Source organism: Chlorocebus sabaeus, chromosome 20 (assembly GCF_047675955.1).
Source record: "Chlorocebus sabaeus isolate Y175 chromosome 20, mChlSab1.0.hap1, whole genome shotgun sequence".
Classification (NCBI taxonomy): domain Eukaryota; kingdom Metazoa; phylum Chordata; class Mammalia; order Primates; family Cercopithecidae; genus Chlorocebus; species Chlorocebus sabaeus.
The window spans coordinates 43,413,453-43,433,670 of record NC_132923.1 but is presented as its reverse complement, the minus strand read 5'-3'; the positions used below and the strand labels follow the sequence as shown (position 1 = coordinate 43,433,670).

Here is a 20,218-nt window from a genome sequence, read left to right as displayed (position 1 = left end):
TTGTTATTACCTGTCTTTTAAATATAAGCGTTTTGTTTTGAAACAAGGTCTTGCTCTGTCACCCAGGCTAAAGTGCAATGATGCAATCACAGCTCAGTGCCACCTTGACCTCCTGGGTTCAAGTGATCCTCCCACCGTAACCTCCCCAGTAACTGGGACTACAGGCATATGCCACCATGCCTGGCTAGTTTTTGTATTGTCTTTTTGTAGAGATGGAGTTTTGCCATGTTGCCCAGGCTGATTTTGAACTCCTGGACTCAAGCGATCCATCCATCTCCCAAAATGCTGGGATTACAGGATTGAGCCACAGTGCCTGGCCATGTGATTTTTATTTAGGAGGTATTCTCAACATTATTTTTTGCACTTCTATTGAATCTTTTATTTTGGCTGTCATACTTTTTTCAGTTTCTAAAGTTTTTTTTGTTCTGATTGTTTTGTATTTCATAACATACTAATGTATTCTCTCTTAGCACGCTGAAGATTTAATGATTTTTTTTCGTGTTTGCTTTCCTTTCCTTTTTCTTTTGTTTAGGCCTCTGACTTTATGTTAGAAGCTTTTGGGCCGGGCGTGGTGGCTTATGCCTGCAATCTCAGCACTTTGGGAAGCCGAGGCAGGTGGATCAAAAGGTTAAGAGATCGAGACCATCCTGGCCAACATGGTGAAACCCTGTCTCTACTAAAAAATACAAAAATTAGCTGGGCATGGTGGTGTGCACCTATAGCCCCACCTACTCGGGAGGCTGAGGCAGGAGAATTGCTTGAACTCAGAGGCGGAGGTTGCAGTGAGCTGATATTGCCCCACTGTGCTCCAGCCTGGTGACAGAGTGAGACTCCGTCTCAAAAAAAAAAAACAGAAGCTTTTTTTCAGATGTTAGTATTTTAGCTATTCATATTTAAGAGAAAGGCATTTAAATGCAGATTGGTGGTTTGTTGTCCAGTGGACTATTTCTGGGTGATGGTTAGGGAGGTGGTTCTTGTGTAGGGAAACACCTGCCAGCTCCCAAACAGTATCAGTATGAGATGTTTTTCTTTTCCTTTTTTTTTTTTTTTTTTTTTAACATATACTCAAGATTTTATTGTCTTCATAATAAAACAAAAGATAACACTTAAAACTGGGTCACTTGGCTCTTTCTGCTATTATCTCCTCCCAGTTCAGAATGCTTGCATCTTTTAGTAGTCAGCTTTCTCTTAGATCTGCAGCTGGGCTCAATGCACTCAAGCCTTAGCACAATCTTCTTTGTGGTTTCAGCCTTTTTCTGGAAAATCTACTTAGTCTGCCCACCATAACCACTCTGCTTCCTGTCATATCACTACTTTCCCTGGGCATACAGAGAATCCTTGCCCTTCTTGTACTGTGTCACTTTCTGGGGTTGGTGCTTGCCACACTTCTTACAGAAAGTCCTGCAGGTTTTAGGAATGTTCACCATGTTTGTGGGAGTGCTATCAGCGTGGAAAGAGATTTTTTTTTTTTTTTTTGAGCTGTTGAGTTTCTCCAGCAAAGAATCCTTTAGTTTCTCACCTGTGGGATAACCAAAAACGAAATAGAGTAGTAAGGTGGAGCTAACCGTTCTATATTAATTCCCTTGTTACAGCTGTACTTCATTCCTGCTCATTATTCTTAGTGTCCCACAGTCTCAAGCTTCTTCTGTTCAGTTTCTTCTGATAATAAACTTTCTGCCTCTTTCCTAGTATGCCAACACCTTGCTGTTGGTGTTCTGGGAGTGGGAAAAAGGATAACTGTTATTTGCAGATACGTTGAACTGTATCCCTGCTTTTTCACTGGGTCCTCACTTCTGTCCTCTACAGTACCTTGTGCCTTCATGTTCTAAACTTCTTTTTCAGTGATAGTTATCTTATTGATACTTTCTTCCATACCATTTAGATTGTGGGTTCCCATCCTGCTATAGTAGTTGTACTCTCTTTATAATACAGATTATAGGGTCATTATGCTTTTCTGTGTTTAAATTCTTTCTAGTGCTGGGCGCGGTGGCTCAAGCCTGTAATCCCAGCACTTTGGGAGGCCGAGACGGGCGGATCACGAGGTCAGGAGATCAAGACCATCCTGGCTAACACGGTGAAACCCTGTCTCTACAAAAAATATAAAAAAAAAAACTAGCCGGGCGAGGTGGCGGGCGCCTGTAGTCCCAGCTACTCGGGAGGCTGAGGCAGGAGAATGGCATAAACCTGGGAAGCGGAGCTTGCAGTGAGCTGAGATCTGGCCGCTGCACTCCAGCCTGGGCGACAGAGCGAGACTCCGTCTCAAAAAAAAAAATAAATTCTTTCTAGTAAGCATGTATTCTATAATTAGGTCTTTAAATCATAAAAATTCAATAAATATTTTCTTTCATAATTGTTTATAGTTTGATGTTTTATATTTACTTTTCTAATTTATGTAAATTTAATCTTGCTAGATGCTTATTAGTAGAGATTCTGTTTTCTCCCCTAAATAACTCTTCAGTTATAAGTTGAAGGTAATGCCAGGAGCTTACATGCCAGGGCTGGCTTATAATGATGATATGCCCATGTAAATGTTGATCAAAGGAATAGATGGGAAGCTTTATATCTGAGCAATGATTTGGGAGCCCTGTTGAACCCCCTCATCTGACAGGAAAAAAACTAAGGGCCAAGTAGGTTAATTTATTTTCTGAAAGTACTATAAAAGTTGTTTTTATATTTTAGGTTTCCATGCTTGAATTTGCTCAACAGCAGGCAGCCAGTGTCCCAATCTTAGAAGAACAGATTATAAATTTGGAAGCAGAGGTTTCAGCTCAAGATAAAGTTTTGAGGTAAATATACTTTTTATAGCTCTCAAAGTTTTATTTGCTACTTTTACATTTTGTTATATCTTGTTAAATCTTGTTCCCCACACCCAATATATTTACATACCCTAATGGTGTTCAGTTGTCTTAGAACTCGTTGAATCTATTTTTAGTCAATCACAACTCCTCTTGGCTGTAGGTTGCATGCAGTATATAGGGGTTAAAAAAGACTAAGGTGAGATGCCTATTTACATGCTTTTGTCAAATATGAATTAGTTCATTTCTTCACCTACTTAGCAGTATATACTCAGTATTGCAAAGGGAGTTCAAGAAATGTAAAGGAGTCAAACACTTTTATTATTTTTACAGATAGGGTCTCACTCTGTCACCTAGGCTGGAGTGCAGTGATGCAATATGGCTCACTGCAGCCTCAGCCTCCTGGGCTCAAATGATCCTTCTGCCTCAGCCTCCCAGGTAGTGGGACTACAGGCACACACCACTGTGCCCAGCTGAGCTTTTTATTTTTTATTTTGTAGAGACGGGGTCTCACTATGTTGGTCAGGCTGGTCTCAAACTCCTGGCCTCAAGCAGTCCTCCTGCTTCGGCCTCTCAAAGTGTTGGGATTATAGGCATGAGCTGTCATGCCTTGCCATCAGGCACTTTATAATTTATTCTCTTCTGCTTTGAATAAAATGGGAAATATATGCATATTAAATAACATATTACTCTGAGTGATTCTGAGAATATAGTTAAACGACCAGCAATAGTAGCATCACCTGGGAACTTGTTAGAAATTCTCAGACCTTATCTCTGGCATACTGAACCAAGTTGGGAGGTGTTTCACAAGTTCTGCAAATGATTTGCTGCATACTAAAGTTGTCTTTTATGTCCATCAGAGTTTTGTAATTTTCTGTGTAATACATATATTATTTTAAATTTATTTGTAGGTATTTTATATTTTTAGTAATTGTGAATTGTTCCTACTTTGTTCATTGCTAGTGTATGGGAAGGTTACTGACTTTTGTGTAATATAATTATTTTGTAATTGGTAGCTAATGGTATTATCAGCAAATAAAGAAAATTTTGATTCTGACTCAAAGAGTAGGAAAAAGAAAAAAATTTTGTCTTTCCTTTTCAGCATTTATACTTCTTAATACCTTTTCATATTTGCTTTTTGCAGTGGGTAGAACTATTAGTAAAGTTGTTGGATGTGGGATGATAACAGTCATCCTTATTTAGTTTCCGAACTATACAGGAATGCTTCTGGTATCTGACTATAAAATATGATGTGAGTTATTACTTCAGATATATTTATCATCTGGTGAAAGTATTCTTTTATTTTTAAAAAAACTCTTAATTAACAAGGGATGAATATACCTTTTTCTCTGTCTCTTTTTGTATATTGTTTTGCTTAACTCATTGATTTAAACAAATATAATTCCTAATATTAAATTATTCTTGCATACCTGGGATAATCTCTTTAGTAGTCTTAAAACAAAGTATCCTTTATTGTATAGAGAGGCAGAAAATAAGCTGGAACAGAGCCAGAAAATGGTAATTGAAAAGGAACAGAGTTTGCAGGAGTCCAAAGAGGAATGTATAAAATTAAAGGTGGACTTACTTGAACAAACCAAACAAGGAAAAAGGTATGTGTTTTTAAAGCAAATACATTTTTTTGAAAGGGAATAAAAGAATATATTACCTGTTTAAAATTCTAGTTAATTTTTTAAGTGAAAAAATTTCAGAGATTTGGCAATAGAATAACTTAATGTTCTTTTTATCTATTAATTTTTTGAAATTTTCCATTAAAATGTTTGTGTGTGGAAATTATGTTATTAGCATTCTGGATTGGGCTGAATTTCTACAAAACTGATAATGATTATCAGTGTAATGATACTTATTTCTGAAATTAAGTTCTGTGGCCTATTTGAAATCAGTATACTGAGTTTAAAATACTAACAGGGAAAAAGCCTGTAAATTAATATTACCTCTAATAAAACTAAATAAAATGTTGAATGAACTCTTAAAAAGAAAATTTTGCCTCATAGAGAAAGAAACTCAATGCATGAGAATGTGTGGTTGGATCTTCCTTTAGAAATATATAAGTAGTACAAAAATATCTATTTCGTATAAATTATATCTTGAGATAAAGTCTTTTAAGTGTCTCTGTCCAAGGAACCATTAACTCTGAATGCCAGTTCACTTTTAAAGTGATAAAGATTTAAATTTTTTTAGTTTAAGCTAATAAGATTTTATAATGAAATAGGATTATAGCAGTTTTTATACAGTATAAAGCCATAATCTGTACTAAGCAATATTACAAATATTAGTAGAAAATGCTTAGGTTTTGCCGGGCGCGGTGGCTCAAGCCTGTAATCCCAGCACTTTGGGAGGCCGAGACGGGTGGATCATGAGGTCAGGAGATCGAGACCATCCTGGCTAACACGGTGAAACCCCGTCTCTACTAAAAATACAAAAAACTAGCCGGGCGAGGTGGCGGGCGCCTGTAGTCCCAGGTACTCGGGAGGCTGAGGCAGGAGAATGGCGTGAACCCGGATGGCGGAGCTTGCAGTGAGCTGAGATCCGGCCACTGCACTCCAGCCTGGGCGACAGAGCGAGACTCCGTCTCAAAAAAAAAAAAAAAAAAAAAAAAAAAAGAAAATGCTTAGGTTTTGGAGTTAGGTAGAAAATTTTTAGATTTTACCTCTCATTGGCTTTGTTACCTTGGCCAAATGATATAACCTTTTGAAATCTCAGGTTTTTTTCATTCATTTCATTAAATAAAAATGATATTATCTTTATATGGATAGATATGAAGAGTAAATAAAAAAAGAAATATAAGGTACCTCTTAATAAATACTAATAATTCGTAACTATTATATAAACTTTGTGGTTAAATATTCTAGAATTCACACTTTACTTACTCAGATAAGCTTTGCATATGGTTATTTAAAATAGTGAGATAATAATACATGAAGACCACATTCACAGTATAGCTGCCAAGAAAAAATAAAGAGGAAGAGCTACTAGTTTCCTCTATAGAACTTAGATAAGAGATGATTTTCAGGGTATTGACTTTGTTGTTGTTGTTTGAGATGGAGTCTTACTCTGTCTTGCAGGCTGGAGTGCAGTGGTGTGATATTGGCTCACTGCAGCCTCCGCCCCACGGGTTCAAGCAGTTCTCCTTTCTCAGCCTCCCGAGTAGCTGGGATTACAGGCATGCACTACCACACTCAGCTAATTCTTTTATTTTTAGTAGAGACAGGGTTTCACCATGTTGGTCAGGCTGGTCTCAAACTCCTGACCTCAAGTGATCCACCCTCCTCGGACTCCCGAAGTGCTGGAATTATAGGCCTGAGCCACTGCGCCCAGCTAAGTATTGACTTTGGCTTCACAAAGTGAGTAAGTGGGAACAGACACATTCTGGGCAGCATGTGCAAAGGTATAGACATATTAAAGAGTATCATTGCTGAAGAACTCTTAAGTAATTTTATGTTCTTATAAGTAAATAGGTGTAGTGGGAGATGAGACATGAAAGACACACTGGATCCAGACTGTAAATGACTTTGTGTGTTATACCAAAGGATTTGTATTTTAACCTGGAGAGCATAAGTAGCCAATTGAGATTTTTAGGTAGAGGTATGATATGAAGACTCTTGGAGCTTTTTGAAGAACTAAAATGAATATTGACTTTCTGCTGTGGTCTGAATGTGTCCACCCAATTTTTTGTATTGGAAACTTAATGCCAATACAACACTGTTGGGAAGTGGAGCGTTTAGGGGGTACTTAGGTCACAAGGGCTCTGCTTTCATGAACGGATTAATGCCGTTATAAGAGGGCTTGACAGAGGGAGTTTGTCCCTTTTTTCCTTTCTGTCATATTAGAACATAGTGTTCCTCCTCCTTGGAGGATGTAGCATTTAATGCACCATCTTGGAAGCAGAGAGATTAGGCCCTACCAACCTGCCAGTGCCTTGATTTTGGACTTGCCAGCCTCCAGAACTGTGAGAAATACATTTCTGTTTTTTATAAACTACCTAGACTATGATATTTGTCTAGCAGCACAAATAGACTGGCACATTCTGAGATTGAAAGATCAAAACCTTTGCAAGGACTATTTTTTGGGTGGAGAAGATTAATCATAATGGATTAAAAAGCCAGTGTAAAGGGAGAGATTGTTTAGCTTTATGCTGTTTGTAAGAGATTACCTAAAACATAAGGACACAGGAAAATTGAAAGCAGACGGGGTGCGGTGGCTAACACATGTAATCCTAGCACTTTGTGGGGCCGAGATGGGTGGATCACTTGAGCTTGTGAGTTCAGGACCAGCCCGGGCAACATGGCGAAACCCTATCTCTACAAAAAATATAAAAATTAGCCAGGTGTGGTGGCACAGGCCTGGAGTCCCAGCTACTCAGGAGGTTAAGGTGAAAGGGATTGCTTGAGCCTAGGAGGCAGAGATTACAGTGAGCCGACATTATGTCACTGCACTCCAGCCTGTATGACAGAGTGAGACTCTGTCTCAAAAAAGAAAAAAAAAAGAATGGAAAGGAATGTTTCAAATACCCACCAAAGCAAAGTTGATATTACTGTATTAGGATCAGAATAGACTTCAATGCAATGAACATTACCAACATTAAAATGACTCATATAATGTTTAAGTGACACTTAGTCAAGAAGATATAAAGACTCTAAACCAGCAAGCTATAAAGACTCTAAACTTATATGTATCTAATAATTTAGTCCCAAAATACATAAGAAAAATAACACAATTTCAGGGAGGAAAGAACAAATCTGTAGTCATATGGGGAAAATTCTTTATACATTTATCAGGAATTGTTAAGTAACAAAAAATTAAGACTTGAAGTGTTGAGTAAGACAATTAATATTCTTGATCTAATGGATGTGCATATGGAACCCTGTAGTCAACAGTTTGAAATTGACGTTCTTTCAAGCAGATGTAATCTGTTACCTCACTATGCCAGATAGCATGAATTTGAAAAAATTCCAAAAGATTGATGTAGTGTGTATTGTTTTCTCCAACCACAGTTCAGTTAAGTTAGAATATAACTCCTTGAAATCTTGTATGTTTGGAAATGTAAAACCAGGCTTACTGGTGTTCATTGACTATTGAATAAATTAGAAAACCTTTAGAACTGAGTGATATAAAAAAAATTGTGCATCACTGCTTGTAGGCTGTACATAAAGACACTCTTAGAGGAAAAAATTTAACCTTATATACATGTATTATATCATGACTGAAAATTAATGAACTAAAATAGCCAATTGTGTGGTCAGGGAAAGGAGGACATCAGAAGAAACAATGAACACCAAAGAAAATAGAAGTAAGGAAATAATAAAGATAAGGATGAAGTGGATGAATAGAAAACAATGAAACAATATAAAGGATTACCAAAACCTAAATGTGGTTATTTTCACAATGAACAAGAAAATGGGCATCAGACAAGATTAATAAAGCAGAAAAGGCACAAGTGTTGGGATTGACAAGGGACTCCCAAACTACACATTTAGCTATAAATCGGTAAGCCATAAGAAATATGTAAGAAATAAGACCAATAACTGAATCATTTTAAAGATGATACATTTGAAAACTTAGACTAAATAAATTTCTTAGCAAAATATAATTTAACAAAACTAACTTTAAAATAAATGGAAAACCTGAAAAAAAAAATACATATATTTATATGTGTGTGTGTGTGCATCTATATATGTGTATACATATATATGTGTGTCTGTATATATAGCTATTAGGGATATCAAATCAATAATTAAAAATCTGCCCACAAATAACTAAACTAGTCAAAACAATGACGACAAATGGAAACATCAGGCCCGCTATGGCCCACGATGGCTAAAATGGAAAAGACTCTCAAAAACAAGTTTTGGCGAGGATGTGGAATTGAAACTCTTCTGCATTTCTAATGGAAGTGTAAATTTGTAGAACCACTTTGGAAAACTGTCAGTAGCTGCTAAAGGTAAACACAAGCCTACCTTAGGATCCACCATTCATTTCAACAAAACTTAGTCCCTATGTTAAAAGACATGTACAAGAAAGTTAAAGTAATTTTATTCGTAATTGCTAAATGTTCATCAACAGTGTAATCGATAAATAAACTGTGGTATGTTCACATAATTAATTATACACATAATTAATGTAAAAAAGAGCAGCTACAACTATGTAACAACATGGGTTAATATCACACATACAATGCTCAGTAGAAGAAGCCACAATAGAATACTGTATAATTCCATAGCAAATCAAGGATAGGCAAAATTAACATATGTTGTTAAAAGTCCAAATGGTGCTTACCTTTTTGGGGTAAAGAATACTCACTGGGAAGGTACACAGGGGAGCTGGAAGTGTTCTCTATTTGATTGGGATAGTAGTTAAGTAAGTATACACATTATTAAAACATTCACTGAATTAGGATTTCTGTACTTTACTCAATAAAAAATTAAAATCAAATAAGAAAAACTATAAGAAAAAATCTACAGAAGATACGTATAGTCTTAATTTTTTTTTGAGAGATATGGTATTGCTTTGTTACCCAGGCTGGAGTGCAATGCTGTGATCGTGGCTCACTGTAGCTCCCAACTCCTGGGCTCAGGCGATCCTCCCACCTCAGCCTCCCAGATAGTTAGGACTACAGGCTTGCCCCACCACACCTTACTAATTTTGTTTTTTTTTTTTTTTTTTTTTTTGAGACGGAGTCTCGCTCTGTGGCCCAGGCTGGAGTGCAGTGGCACAATCTCGGCTCACTGCAAGCTCCGCCTCCCGGGTTCACGCCATTCTCTTGCCTCAGCCTCCCGTGTAGCTGGGACTACAGGCGCCTGCCACCGCACCCGGCTAATTTTTTGTATTTTTAGTAGAGACGGGGTTTCACTGTGTTAGTCAGGATGGTCTCGATCTCCTGACCTTGTGATCCGCCCGTCTCGGCCTCCCAAAGTGCTGGGATTACAGGCGTGAGCCACTGTGCCTGGCCCACACCTGACTCATTTTTAAATTTTTTTTAGGCATGGGGTCTCACTGTGTTGCCCAGGCTGGTCTTGAGCTCCTGGACTCAAGCGGTCCTCCTGCCTTGGGCTCCTAAAGTGCAAGTATTATAGGCATGAGCCACTGTGCCTGGCTTTAATGCATATTTTAGAATGTATTCGGGGTTTGTTTTAATCAGGTATGGTAAGATACAGACACATGACTGACATGAAGGAAGAAATTTTTATACTTACAGATTTCTGGAAGCAGGAGGCACTCTATGCTGTTTTGGGATCCTTGGGGTGTTGCTTCACCAGCCAGAAACCTCTGTGGCCAGTGGCACCTTTGCCTGAGTTTTGCTCTGGCCTACTGGGCTCATTCCGCCCACTCAGCTACCACCATGGATCCCACACCTGTCAAGAGTGAGCTAGGTGCAGAATGACAAAGGGTGTGTGAACAACTATAGGCACCGGCCACTATGCATAGCCAGGCACGCCAGCTGTGGTAGTGTGAGCAGCTCCAGGCGCCAGCTCCCTGTGAGGCTTTGGCTAGACCAGGCGTAGCATAAAGCAGCTTCCATGGCTGACACCAGGGAACGTGGTGGTGCCGGAAGCTTGGAGACACCGGGAACCACAGAGCCCTAAAGAGGGTGTCACAGCCCTGGCTCGGGAAGCTCGTAGGTCTGGGCTCTCCGAAGGGCTGCAGCTCTTCTCTCCTTCTCTTGCCTTTTGTTCTTGTTGCCTGCAACGTGGTGAACAAGGGGTGTGTTTCAGCCATTTGTGTTACAGCATTTTTAGCCCCACCATTCAGTGGGTCCTGAGTTCTTGTCCTGTGTCTGGGAAGAATGAGGTACGCAAACAAGTGGAGGGTAAGCAATACAAAGAGAAGCTTTGTTGAGCGACAGAACAGCTCAGAGGAGACCCGCAGTGGGTAGCTCCTCTGAATGGCTACCCCCACCTCATTTGCGTTCTGGTACATGTAGACATAGTAAATGCAGCAGTACCCGATGCTGATTGCCACCTTCACAGCTTCAGTTACCTGGCCCGAGGGGGACTTGCAGGTGCCAGCCCCAGGATGAGCATCTAGGCACTGTTGTTGAGCATGAGGTAGCTGGCTGTGGCTGCGGCACTTTATGGACCCCCACCTGGAACTGTCTTATTTTATTTTATTTTTTTAGAGATAGGGTCTTGCTGTGTCACCCAGGCTAGAATGCAGCATTGCGATCATGGCTCACTGCAGCCTCAAATCCCTGCACTCAAGGGATCCTCCTGCTTCAGCCTCTAGAGTAGCTGGGACCACAGATGTGCACCACCATTCCCAGTTAACTTTTTGTAGAGATGATCTCACTGTGTTTACCAGACTGGTCTCTAACTTCTAGCTTCAAGCAATCCTCCTGGCTCAGCCTTCTAAAGTGTTTGGAATACAGGTGTGAACCACCATACCCAGCACATAAAAATTTTAGAGATGTTAAAAATGTGAAACCATGGTAAGACTATAGGTGGTTATTAAAGAAAAAAAAAACAAAACAGAAGCGAAAACAGGCTGGGCACAGTGACTCACTCCAGTAATGCAAGCACTCGAGGGGGCCAAAGTGGGAGTATCACTTGAGGCCAGGAATTCAAGACCAGCCCGGGCAAAATAGCAAGACACCTATCTCCACACACACAACAAAAAGTGAAAACAATGTGCCTCTCAGAATAGATGAACTGTGATATATACTATTTGTGGGTGTAGGTTAACATGAATGTACAAAATAAAAAACACCCAAATCAGGATAGGGTTACCTCTGTGGAAGAAGTCAGGGGAATGGGATTTGGACAGGACACATAAGGACCTCAACTTTATTTGTGATGTTTTGTTTGTCTTCTGTAGCCTTTTCAGACAAAGAGTGAAGATTCATTAAAACATGATTGGAAGTACATGGTAATATTTATCCACACTTTTGTGTGTGACTGAAATATGTCATTACTTTTTACAAATTGGAAGCGAGGAAGAGTAGATAAGTGTAAAGTGGATAAGTCTGGCTTGAAAAGAAGGATGAGGCCGGGCGCGGTGGCTCAAGCCTGTAATCCCAGCACTTTGGGAGGCCGAGATGAGTGGATCACGAGGTCAGGAGATCGAGACCATCCTGGCTAACATGGTGAAACCGTGTCTCTACTAAAAAAAAATACAAAAAACTAGCCGGGCGAGGTGGCGGGCGCCTGTAGTCCCAGCTACTCAGGAGGCTGAGGCAGGAGAATGGCGTGAACCTGGGAGGCGGAGCTTGCAGTGAGCCCAGATCGCGCCACTGCACTCCAGCCTGGGCAACAGAGCGAAACTCCGTCGCAAAAAAAAAAAAAAGAAAGAAAAGAAGAATGATAGAGGAAAGCACAATATGTGGGAAGGTTTTTGTTTGTTTAAGTGAGAAATACAGGTATCCTTTGCTCTGAACAGTACCTGTGCACATTCAGGAATTGATTATATTCCTATAGATTTTCAGAGAAATCCTTGGTTGTCCTTACTTTCCTTTATCTGAAACTTGGGAGTCAGATAGACATACTTAACCACATAGATTCAAGAAGTTAGGAAAACTTTTACTTGAACTTTTTATACTTGTGGCAAAATAACCAACAGAGGGAATGAAAATACAGAAGCTAGAGTGCATTTCTGAAGGGTTAAGAGTTAAGATCCAGACTATAAATAGAGTAATTCATCCTGGATAAGAGGAGGGTCACTAACCTCACTTACATTAGAAAGAATATGATGGGAATAGGTTTAAATATTAAAATATTTTTAGGCGTCAGTGTGATATTGACCAAGTATTCTCAATGTATTGTGCCCCAAATTTTCATTTCATTACAAGAAGCATAGGGAACTAAGAGATGAGGCAACAAGGTTAGGCTTAAATAGTGCTTAGTGGTGGTTATGTTTTTTGTTGTCTAGATTTTTATATCTGGTATCAATAGAAGTTAACATTTTTTTAAATACTTGTTTGAAATTTATTTGACCTTTGCAAAGGTCACAGAATTTACTGAGTATATTTAATATTCTAGACAATAGACTGATTTTGTAATTCCTAACCTTTGAAAATTTATCATCCAGCCTCAGGCTATTTTCCTAATCTGTCTTTTTCAGATGGGGGAAAAAATTGCCAACACATAAGAATTTATATATATTTCAACATTTATGTTTATAATTGTTTTGTGTTATATTTTATTTTTCATATTGATAGAGAAAGTTTTTGTAGTATGATCTACATTCTTCGTTTTATACGTTAAGCCTAATACTTCTTTTTAGTACAGAGAAATTTGTTTCTCTCCAATTATTCCTTATAATTAAAGATTACTTTGGAACTTAACTATTCAAATGCAGAACATTCTTTACTTTTATTCATTATCTCTTTTTAAATTTTAGAGCTGAACGACAAAGGAATGAAGCACTATACAATGCTGAAGAGCTGAGTAACGCTTTCCAACAATATAAAAAGAAAGTGGCTGAAAAACTGGAAAAGGTAAGAGGCAGTTGTACAAATTCAGTGTTTTGTATTACTCTCTATATTCCAACAATAAAGATAGGAATAATTAAAATATGTTTATGGTTGAGACAGAGAGTAATTTTTATGATCTTATAAAATCATTTAAATAAACAATTTGTAAATGTTAGTTAAGGATGATGTTTACCAACCCTTTTATTATCAGCAGAAACTTTTTTATCCAAAGAGGGAAAAGAGTAGAGAGAGGAGAAGGAACAAAATATAGAGAAGGATGGAATATGTGAACAGAGATTGGAGCTAGAGAAGTAGAAGAAAGAAATTCATTTTTATCACTTCAGTGAAAATGAAGACAGATTATGTAGCCTTCAACTGGTCTCTCTGAGTCTGCTACTCTGAGAGGGGCTGGCTTCTGCCTCTCAGAGGGAAGGTTCCTTGAACTGATTTGATATAGAAATATAGTGAGTTTATTACATTCATTTATTATATTCTTTTAGTATCTTTAAGTAATATCACACGATAATGAAATGTGTGTGGAGGAATACCACAGTTGGATATTCAGATAATGAGCTCAAAAGAGAGATCTGGTAAAGAGATACTAATATGGGAGCTTCCATCTTGAGATAACAGTGAAAGCAGAGGAAGTTTATGATTCTGTTCAAACAAAGGTAGAAAGGCAGAGGAAGGAATGTTTAGGTAGAACGGTAGAATGAGAAGATGGGTATTCATTTATTAAACAATTATGAAATTCCTTTTACATGCCAGGTACTGTGCTAGTCTCTGGGAGATTCGGTGATACATAACACATGATACCTACCCTAAAGAGCTCACTGTCTAGTAAGATTGACAAATATATAAACAAATAATTTCAGTATTTTGGAATACGAAGTATAATATAGAAATAAGAGGTAGGTGTAGTAGGGTGGGATGAAGGTGGCGGTGGTTAATAAACTCTGGTGGGCCCAAAGAAGGCTTCACAGAGTAGGCAATGCTTGAGCTGCTACGCTATCTCAAATATTGTGGTATATCATTGAATGGTGTTAAGCAGGGAAAATGATTCAAAATCTATGTTCTAGGAAGCTCACTCTGATATCATGTGAAGATGCATTTGAGAGGTGAGAAACAAGTCAAGGAGACTTTAAAAGACAAGGCAAGAGATATTGAAGATGAAGGAGCTGAGTAGATAGCTATGAGGGATGTTAAAGTTGGGGAATCAGTGGGATCTAGTGACCACTTGAATGCATTAGAAGCCGGCAGTATGAGAAAGAAGAATATAGGATATTTTTAGGTTGCTGGTTTGAGTGAATGCTGGATGATTGCATCATGAATCAAAATAGACAATTTAGGAAAAAAAGTTAATGAGTTCTATTTTGGAAATGTCTGTAGAATAACCAGTTACAGGTTTCTAGTAGGCTTTTGTATCTATAGGTCTGGATTTCGATATAGAAATCTGTACTAGGGCTGTAGTTTTGAGAATTGACAGTACTGAATTAAAGTGGTAGAAGCCTTGGACATTGACAGAGTTCATATAGAATGAGAACAAGAGGGAAGATACCCTGGGAGATAAAGAACAGATAGATTAGCTTTTGAAAGATATCGATAAGTTATTTTAAAACATTAGAGAATCAGGAAAGTATAATATGAAAAGTCAAGGTGATAGAACATTTTAAAAAGGTGGTGATCTTCAGTGCCAGATGTTGCAAACTGGTCAAGAAGAATGAGGACTGAACCAGGTGTGGTGGCTTACGCCTGTAATTCCAGCTACTTAGGAGGCTGAGGTAGAAGGATTGCTTGAACTCAGGAGTTAGAGGCTGCATTAAGCCCTGATAATGTCACTGCACTCAGGCCTGAGTGAAAGAGCAAGACCCTGTCTGTAAAAAATCAGAAAAAAATTTTAGAAAGATGAGGAACGAGACAGGGCTCTTGGTTTTTATACAGGGAGTCTTTGGATACTTTGTAGAGAGCAACTTATTAAAATAGAAGGCACAACCTCTGAAATGGGAGAGATGGAAAGGGAGAGAGTAGAGGTAGCTAACAGACAATTCTTTACATATGATAGGTGAAGAGGAAGTAAGTGTGTGTGGCGGGTTGGGAAAGTCGGCAAATGGAAGAGAAGAAAGAAGCTAAGTTAAGGTGAAGAAGCTGTGGTAAAGCACCTAAGGGTACCCTGAACTTATTAGTAGGGAGAGATTGAAGATGCTAGAATTATAAGGAATAAAAGATGGCACAAGGGTCTGAACGATATGCAAGATGATAGTCCAAGAGCAGAAGTGAGATTCTTTTTTTTAATGAAATAGGACATTTCTTTTCTTTGTGGATAAAAAGAGAAAAAAGTTTTAGGTGGAAGGAAATTGAAGGATTTTGAATTAAATGTCTTTGGTCCCATAAGTTAAGATGTTGCTTAAGAAATTTTCATAGCGTAAGGAGGATAGGAGGGATTTTGGAAACTTGGGGTGAGTATTTCTCATAATATAGTTGCAATAAGGAAAGTCAAGAAATTCACTAAACTTTTGAGAGAATAAATAGAAAGAAAAGAGCAGGAATTATGAGTTAATAAAAGGAAGCAAAGAAAACAAGAGTGGCCAGAGTCAAGTGTAATATTGTCATGACAGCTACATGGTAAAATATTTTAGAGGAGAAGTTACCAACAATATTAAATACTGAGATCCAGGAGAAAGTCTGCAGTTGATTACAAAGTGGTCATTCCTTTGCAGTAAAACTGTGAATATCACTTGGCAGTGTAAAATATTAGGGTCTCACAAGGTATTGAAATCTTAAATGTGAATTAGTTAATAAGAAGGCTGTTTTGAGAGTCTTGGAGAGGGTGCTTGTGGGAAAGAAATATCTTAGAAGGGATTTTTAATAAGGTGATCAGTAAGGGGAGGTAGAAGACCTAGTAGGAGGAATATTCTTGGGGAGAAGAAGGACTTTATGGAAAAAAGAGAGAAGAATGTAAGAGACAGGTTTTTTTTTTTACACTTAGGATTATCAGTTGCAAACAATGCTCAGCAAAGCCCTATAGTTAGGTGGATGTAACAGGGTAACAAAGGAATTGGGGCAGATATACCCAATCTTCTCCTCTCAACACTGTATCCTGGGTGCTTTTATCTGTTCTACATTTTAGGCTGTGGTTTCATTGGTAAATTTTGTGGTTAAAATTTCAAAAACAACTTCTCTGGAACATTTGCACTAAAATTAACCTTTAGTAACTCGTACACAGCAGCTCTAGATGAATTTTTGCTTTCAGTTGATGCAATTGCCTATCTGTTACAGGTTTTCTGGACATGTAGTATCATCCTTTTCTCTGTCTTTTGTTACTGCCCAGGGACTTCACTTTGCTACTTTTCACTATGAGGCTGGGGACTTAAATATATGAAATTCTTAGTCTACATTCCTGCTTATTTCTGAAATCACTACTTACATTTTTAGCTTGAAACACCTAAAACTTACAACCACATTAGTATGTCCACTTAAATTATTGTTTTAGGTTCAAGTTGAAGAAGAAATATTAGAGAGAAATCTAATTAACTGTGAAAAAGAAAATAAAAGGCTACAAGAAAAGTGTGGTCTATATAAAAGTGAACTTGAAATTCTGAAAGAGAAATTAAGGTACAGTATTCTGTTGTAGAAAAAGGATTTTTGTGTGGAGATGGAAAAAACTGAAACATTTTTAAACAATATTTTATATGTTGAAATTTTGGGCTTACATTATATAGAAGGATAGGCTTCATGACTGAAACTGTTTTCTAGCTATCGAGTTAGAATTAGAAATGAAGTAAAATGTATTAATGCGAATATACTTTTAAATATGGAGAAGTTCTGATCAACATATTTGCTTTGCATATATTTCGGGAAAATTAATAGACATAATGTCATTGATGTATGACCACATTAACTCGCTAGTAAAATGTGTATAATATCCAATGTTCTAATAAAAAGTGTTTTTCAAATCATAAAAAATTACCTAGTCCAAACTTCTCATTTTATAAGTAAAGAAACAGAAGCCCCGAGAGTAGCCAGAATTTACTGAAGGTCTTTGAAAGATCAAAGTCTTCTGACTCCTATACTCTCTCTTAGTATATCTTGTCCTCTTAAAACTAACACCCATCAGCTTTCCGAGGTTAATATTAATCAGTCTTTATCACTTCAAACTGTTAATTTTTTTAAAAAAAGGGGGGAGCAGGAAGCAATCAGAATAACTGGTTTGTCTAATTTTGCCGTACTTTCCTTAAGATAGTCTGTTTAGTATTTTTGCCAAGGAGAAGGGAGTAAAGATGCTTTTTACTAGAGTATTTTCTAGAATTGATTATCGATTGCAAGATCTACTTTTAAGAAAGAAAAATGCTGCCAATTACACTATGATGCAATCCTTCATCACTTAAAATGTTTATACTTCATGAAAGAATTCTTGTATATTTAATTACGTATGATTTCTTAAGTTACGTTATTTTTATATTTTCCAAAAAAATATTATTTTCGTATTTCAAATATAAGTGAAATAAATTGGTTAAGATATTTTTAAAACTTCACATCTGGAGTCTGACCCTTCTAAAATGTCTTAAGTTTTTCAACACAGTATCTCCCAGTGTGCCATTAAGAGTTGCTGATGCAGTATTTCTTAAAAGAATCCTTGTAAGGGCCGGGTGCGGTGGCTCTTGCCTGTAATCCCAGCACTTTGGGGGGCTGAGGCGGGCGGATCACGAGATCAGGAGATCGAGACCATCCTGGCTAACACAGTGAAACCCCATCTCTACTGAAAAAAAAAAAAATTAGCTGGGCGTGGTGGGGGGCGCCTGTAGTCCCAACTACTCGGGAGGCTGAGGCAGGAGAATGGCATGAACCCAGGAGGCGGAGCTTGCAGTGAGCCAAGATCGCGCTACTGCACTCCAGCCTGGGCAACACAGTGAGATTCCATCTCAAAAAAAAAAAAAAAAATTCTTGTAAGAAGAGAAAGTCATTGATGCTGGGCTCTTAAGCTGATTGTACAATTATGTAGAGCCAGTTTACTTTTTCTCCTGTTTTAGGAATCCAAAACTTTGTTGATAATGCGAAATGCTATGTCAGCGATTTTGGAGTTAGATTTCCTGTCTTATATAATTAAACAGGGAGCAGAAATGCTTTCAAGATAGTAGGGCTGTCCTTCCCTGCCATTTACTGTGAGACACTGGGAAAGTTATTTAACCTTTCTGTGCCTCAGTTACCTCATCTGTAAATAAGAAGTAATAATAGTGCTAACCACATAAAGTTGTGAGTGCCTGGCATGCAGAAAGTAGGTACTTAGTAAACGTGAGCAGGTATTATTTTAGAATTAAGCTTCAAAAAATTTTAACAGTGAGATTAAATAAATGTGATTGAAAATGAATGCATATATATTTTATTTTCATTTTTATTCTCTTTTCTTCATAGGCAGTTAAAAGAAGAAAATAACAATGGAAAAGAAAAACTAAGGATCATGGCAGTGAAAAATTCAGAAGTCATGGCCCAACTAACTGAATCTAGACAAAGTATTTTGAAGCTAGAGAGTGAGTTAGAGAACAAAGACGAAATACTTAGAGACAAATTTTCTTTAATGAATGAAAACCGAGAATTAAAGGTCCGTGTTGCAGCACAGAATGAGCGACTAGATTTATGTCAACAAGAAATTGAAAGTTCAAGGGTAGAACTAAGAAGTATGGAAAAGATTATATCCCAGTTGCCAGTAAGTATGTGTGATTACTTAATGGAAAAGAAGAATTTTACTAAAGTGTTTTAGAAAAGACTATCATTTTGTGGTTGCTTTATTAGCTTCTAATTTTTTTCTTTCCTCTTTAGTCTTGAATTTCTCTTCTATCTAATCTCTGTTTTTTTTCCTGCACTTAACCATTGTACACTTTTTCCCAGTTTCTCAGATGCCATATATTAGAATGGCACAGAATTTTTTTAAACAGCTTTATTGAAGTATCATTTACATACCATAAAATTTGCCTATTTTAAGTGTACTAATCTATGATTTTTAGTAAATTTGCAAGTTTTGTAACAATCACCATAATCCAACTTTGAAACATGTCTATCATCCCCAAAAGGTATTTTGGACCCATTTATAATTAGGCCCTGTACTCCCTTCTACCCATAGGAAGACACTAATAGTTTTTGCATCTATAGATGTCTTTTCTGGACATTTCACATAAATGAACTCATATAATATGTGCTCTTTTGCATCTGGTCTTTTGCATTCTTAATGTTTTTGAGAGTCATTCATGTTGTGATATCAGTATTTCATTTCTTTTTATTGCCAAATAGTATTTCATTATATAGATACGTTACATTTGATTTATCCATTCACTGGTTGATGGACATTTGGATTGTTTCCACTTTGGGATATTATGAATAATGCTTATATGAACATTTGCATACAAGTCTTTGGACATGTTTTCATTTCTCTTGGGTAAATACCTAGGACTAGAATTGTTGGGTCATATGGTGAATTTATTCCAAACTGTTTTCCAAAATGTCTACACTATTTTACATTCTCACCAGCAATGTACAAGGGTTCCTGTTTCTCTACTTCCTTGCCAACACTTGTTCTTGTCTTTTTTATTATTACCATCTTAGTGGATGTGAAGTGGTATCACACTGTGGTTTTAATTTACATTTCTTTTTTTTTTTTAAGACAGACTCTTACTCTGTTGCCCAGGCTGGAGTGCAGTGGCATGATCTCAGCTTACTGCAACCTCTGGTTCCCAGGTTCAAGCAATTCTCCTGCCTCAGCCTCCTGAGTAGCCAGGACTACAGGCACATGGGACGGGGTTTCACCACATTGGTCAAGCTGGTCTTGAATGCGCCCACCTCGGCCTGACCTCATAATCTGCCCACCTTGGCCTTCCAAAGTGCTGGGATTACAAGCGTGAGCCACCATGCCTGGCCCTAATTTACATTTTTTTAACAGCTCATGATGAGCAACTTTTCATGTACTTATTAGAATGGCATAGAACTTTAATTTTTTTTTTTTTTTTTGAGA

At 37.6% G+C, this 20,218-nt stretch overlaps 1 protein-coding gene and 1 pseudogene across 6 annotated transcripts in view; one reads left to right on the top strand and one right to left on the bottom strand.

The window, feature by feature from the left end:
• Window positions 1–20,218, top strand: part of CCDC18 (coiled-coil domain containing 18) — a 109,953-nt gene that overhangs the window by 8,335 nt on the left and 81,400 nt on the right. For all 6 annotated transcript variants that reach the window (XM_073008570.1, XM_073008571.1, XM_073008569.1 and 3 more), the window contains exons 5-9: window positions 2,680–2,786; window positions 4,277–4,405; window positions 13,146–13,242; window positions 16,709–16,830; window positions 18,628–18,919. In XM_073008570.1, coding sequence (XP_072864671.1) covers window positions 2,680–2,786; window positions 4,277–4,405; window positions 13,146–13,242; window positions 16,709–16,830; window positions 18,628–18,919 — 747 coding nt within the window. The remainder of the gene's footprint in view (window positions 1–2,679; window positions 2,787–4,276; window positions 4,406–13,145; window positions 13,243–16,708; window positions 16,831–18,627; window positions 18,920–20,218) is intronic.
• Window positions 1,107–1,667, bottom strand: LOC119625813 (large ribosomal subunit protein eL42-like; annotated as a pseudogene).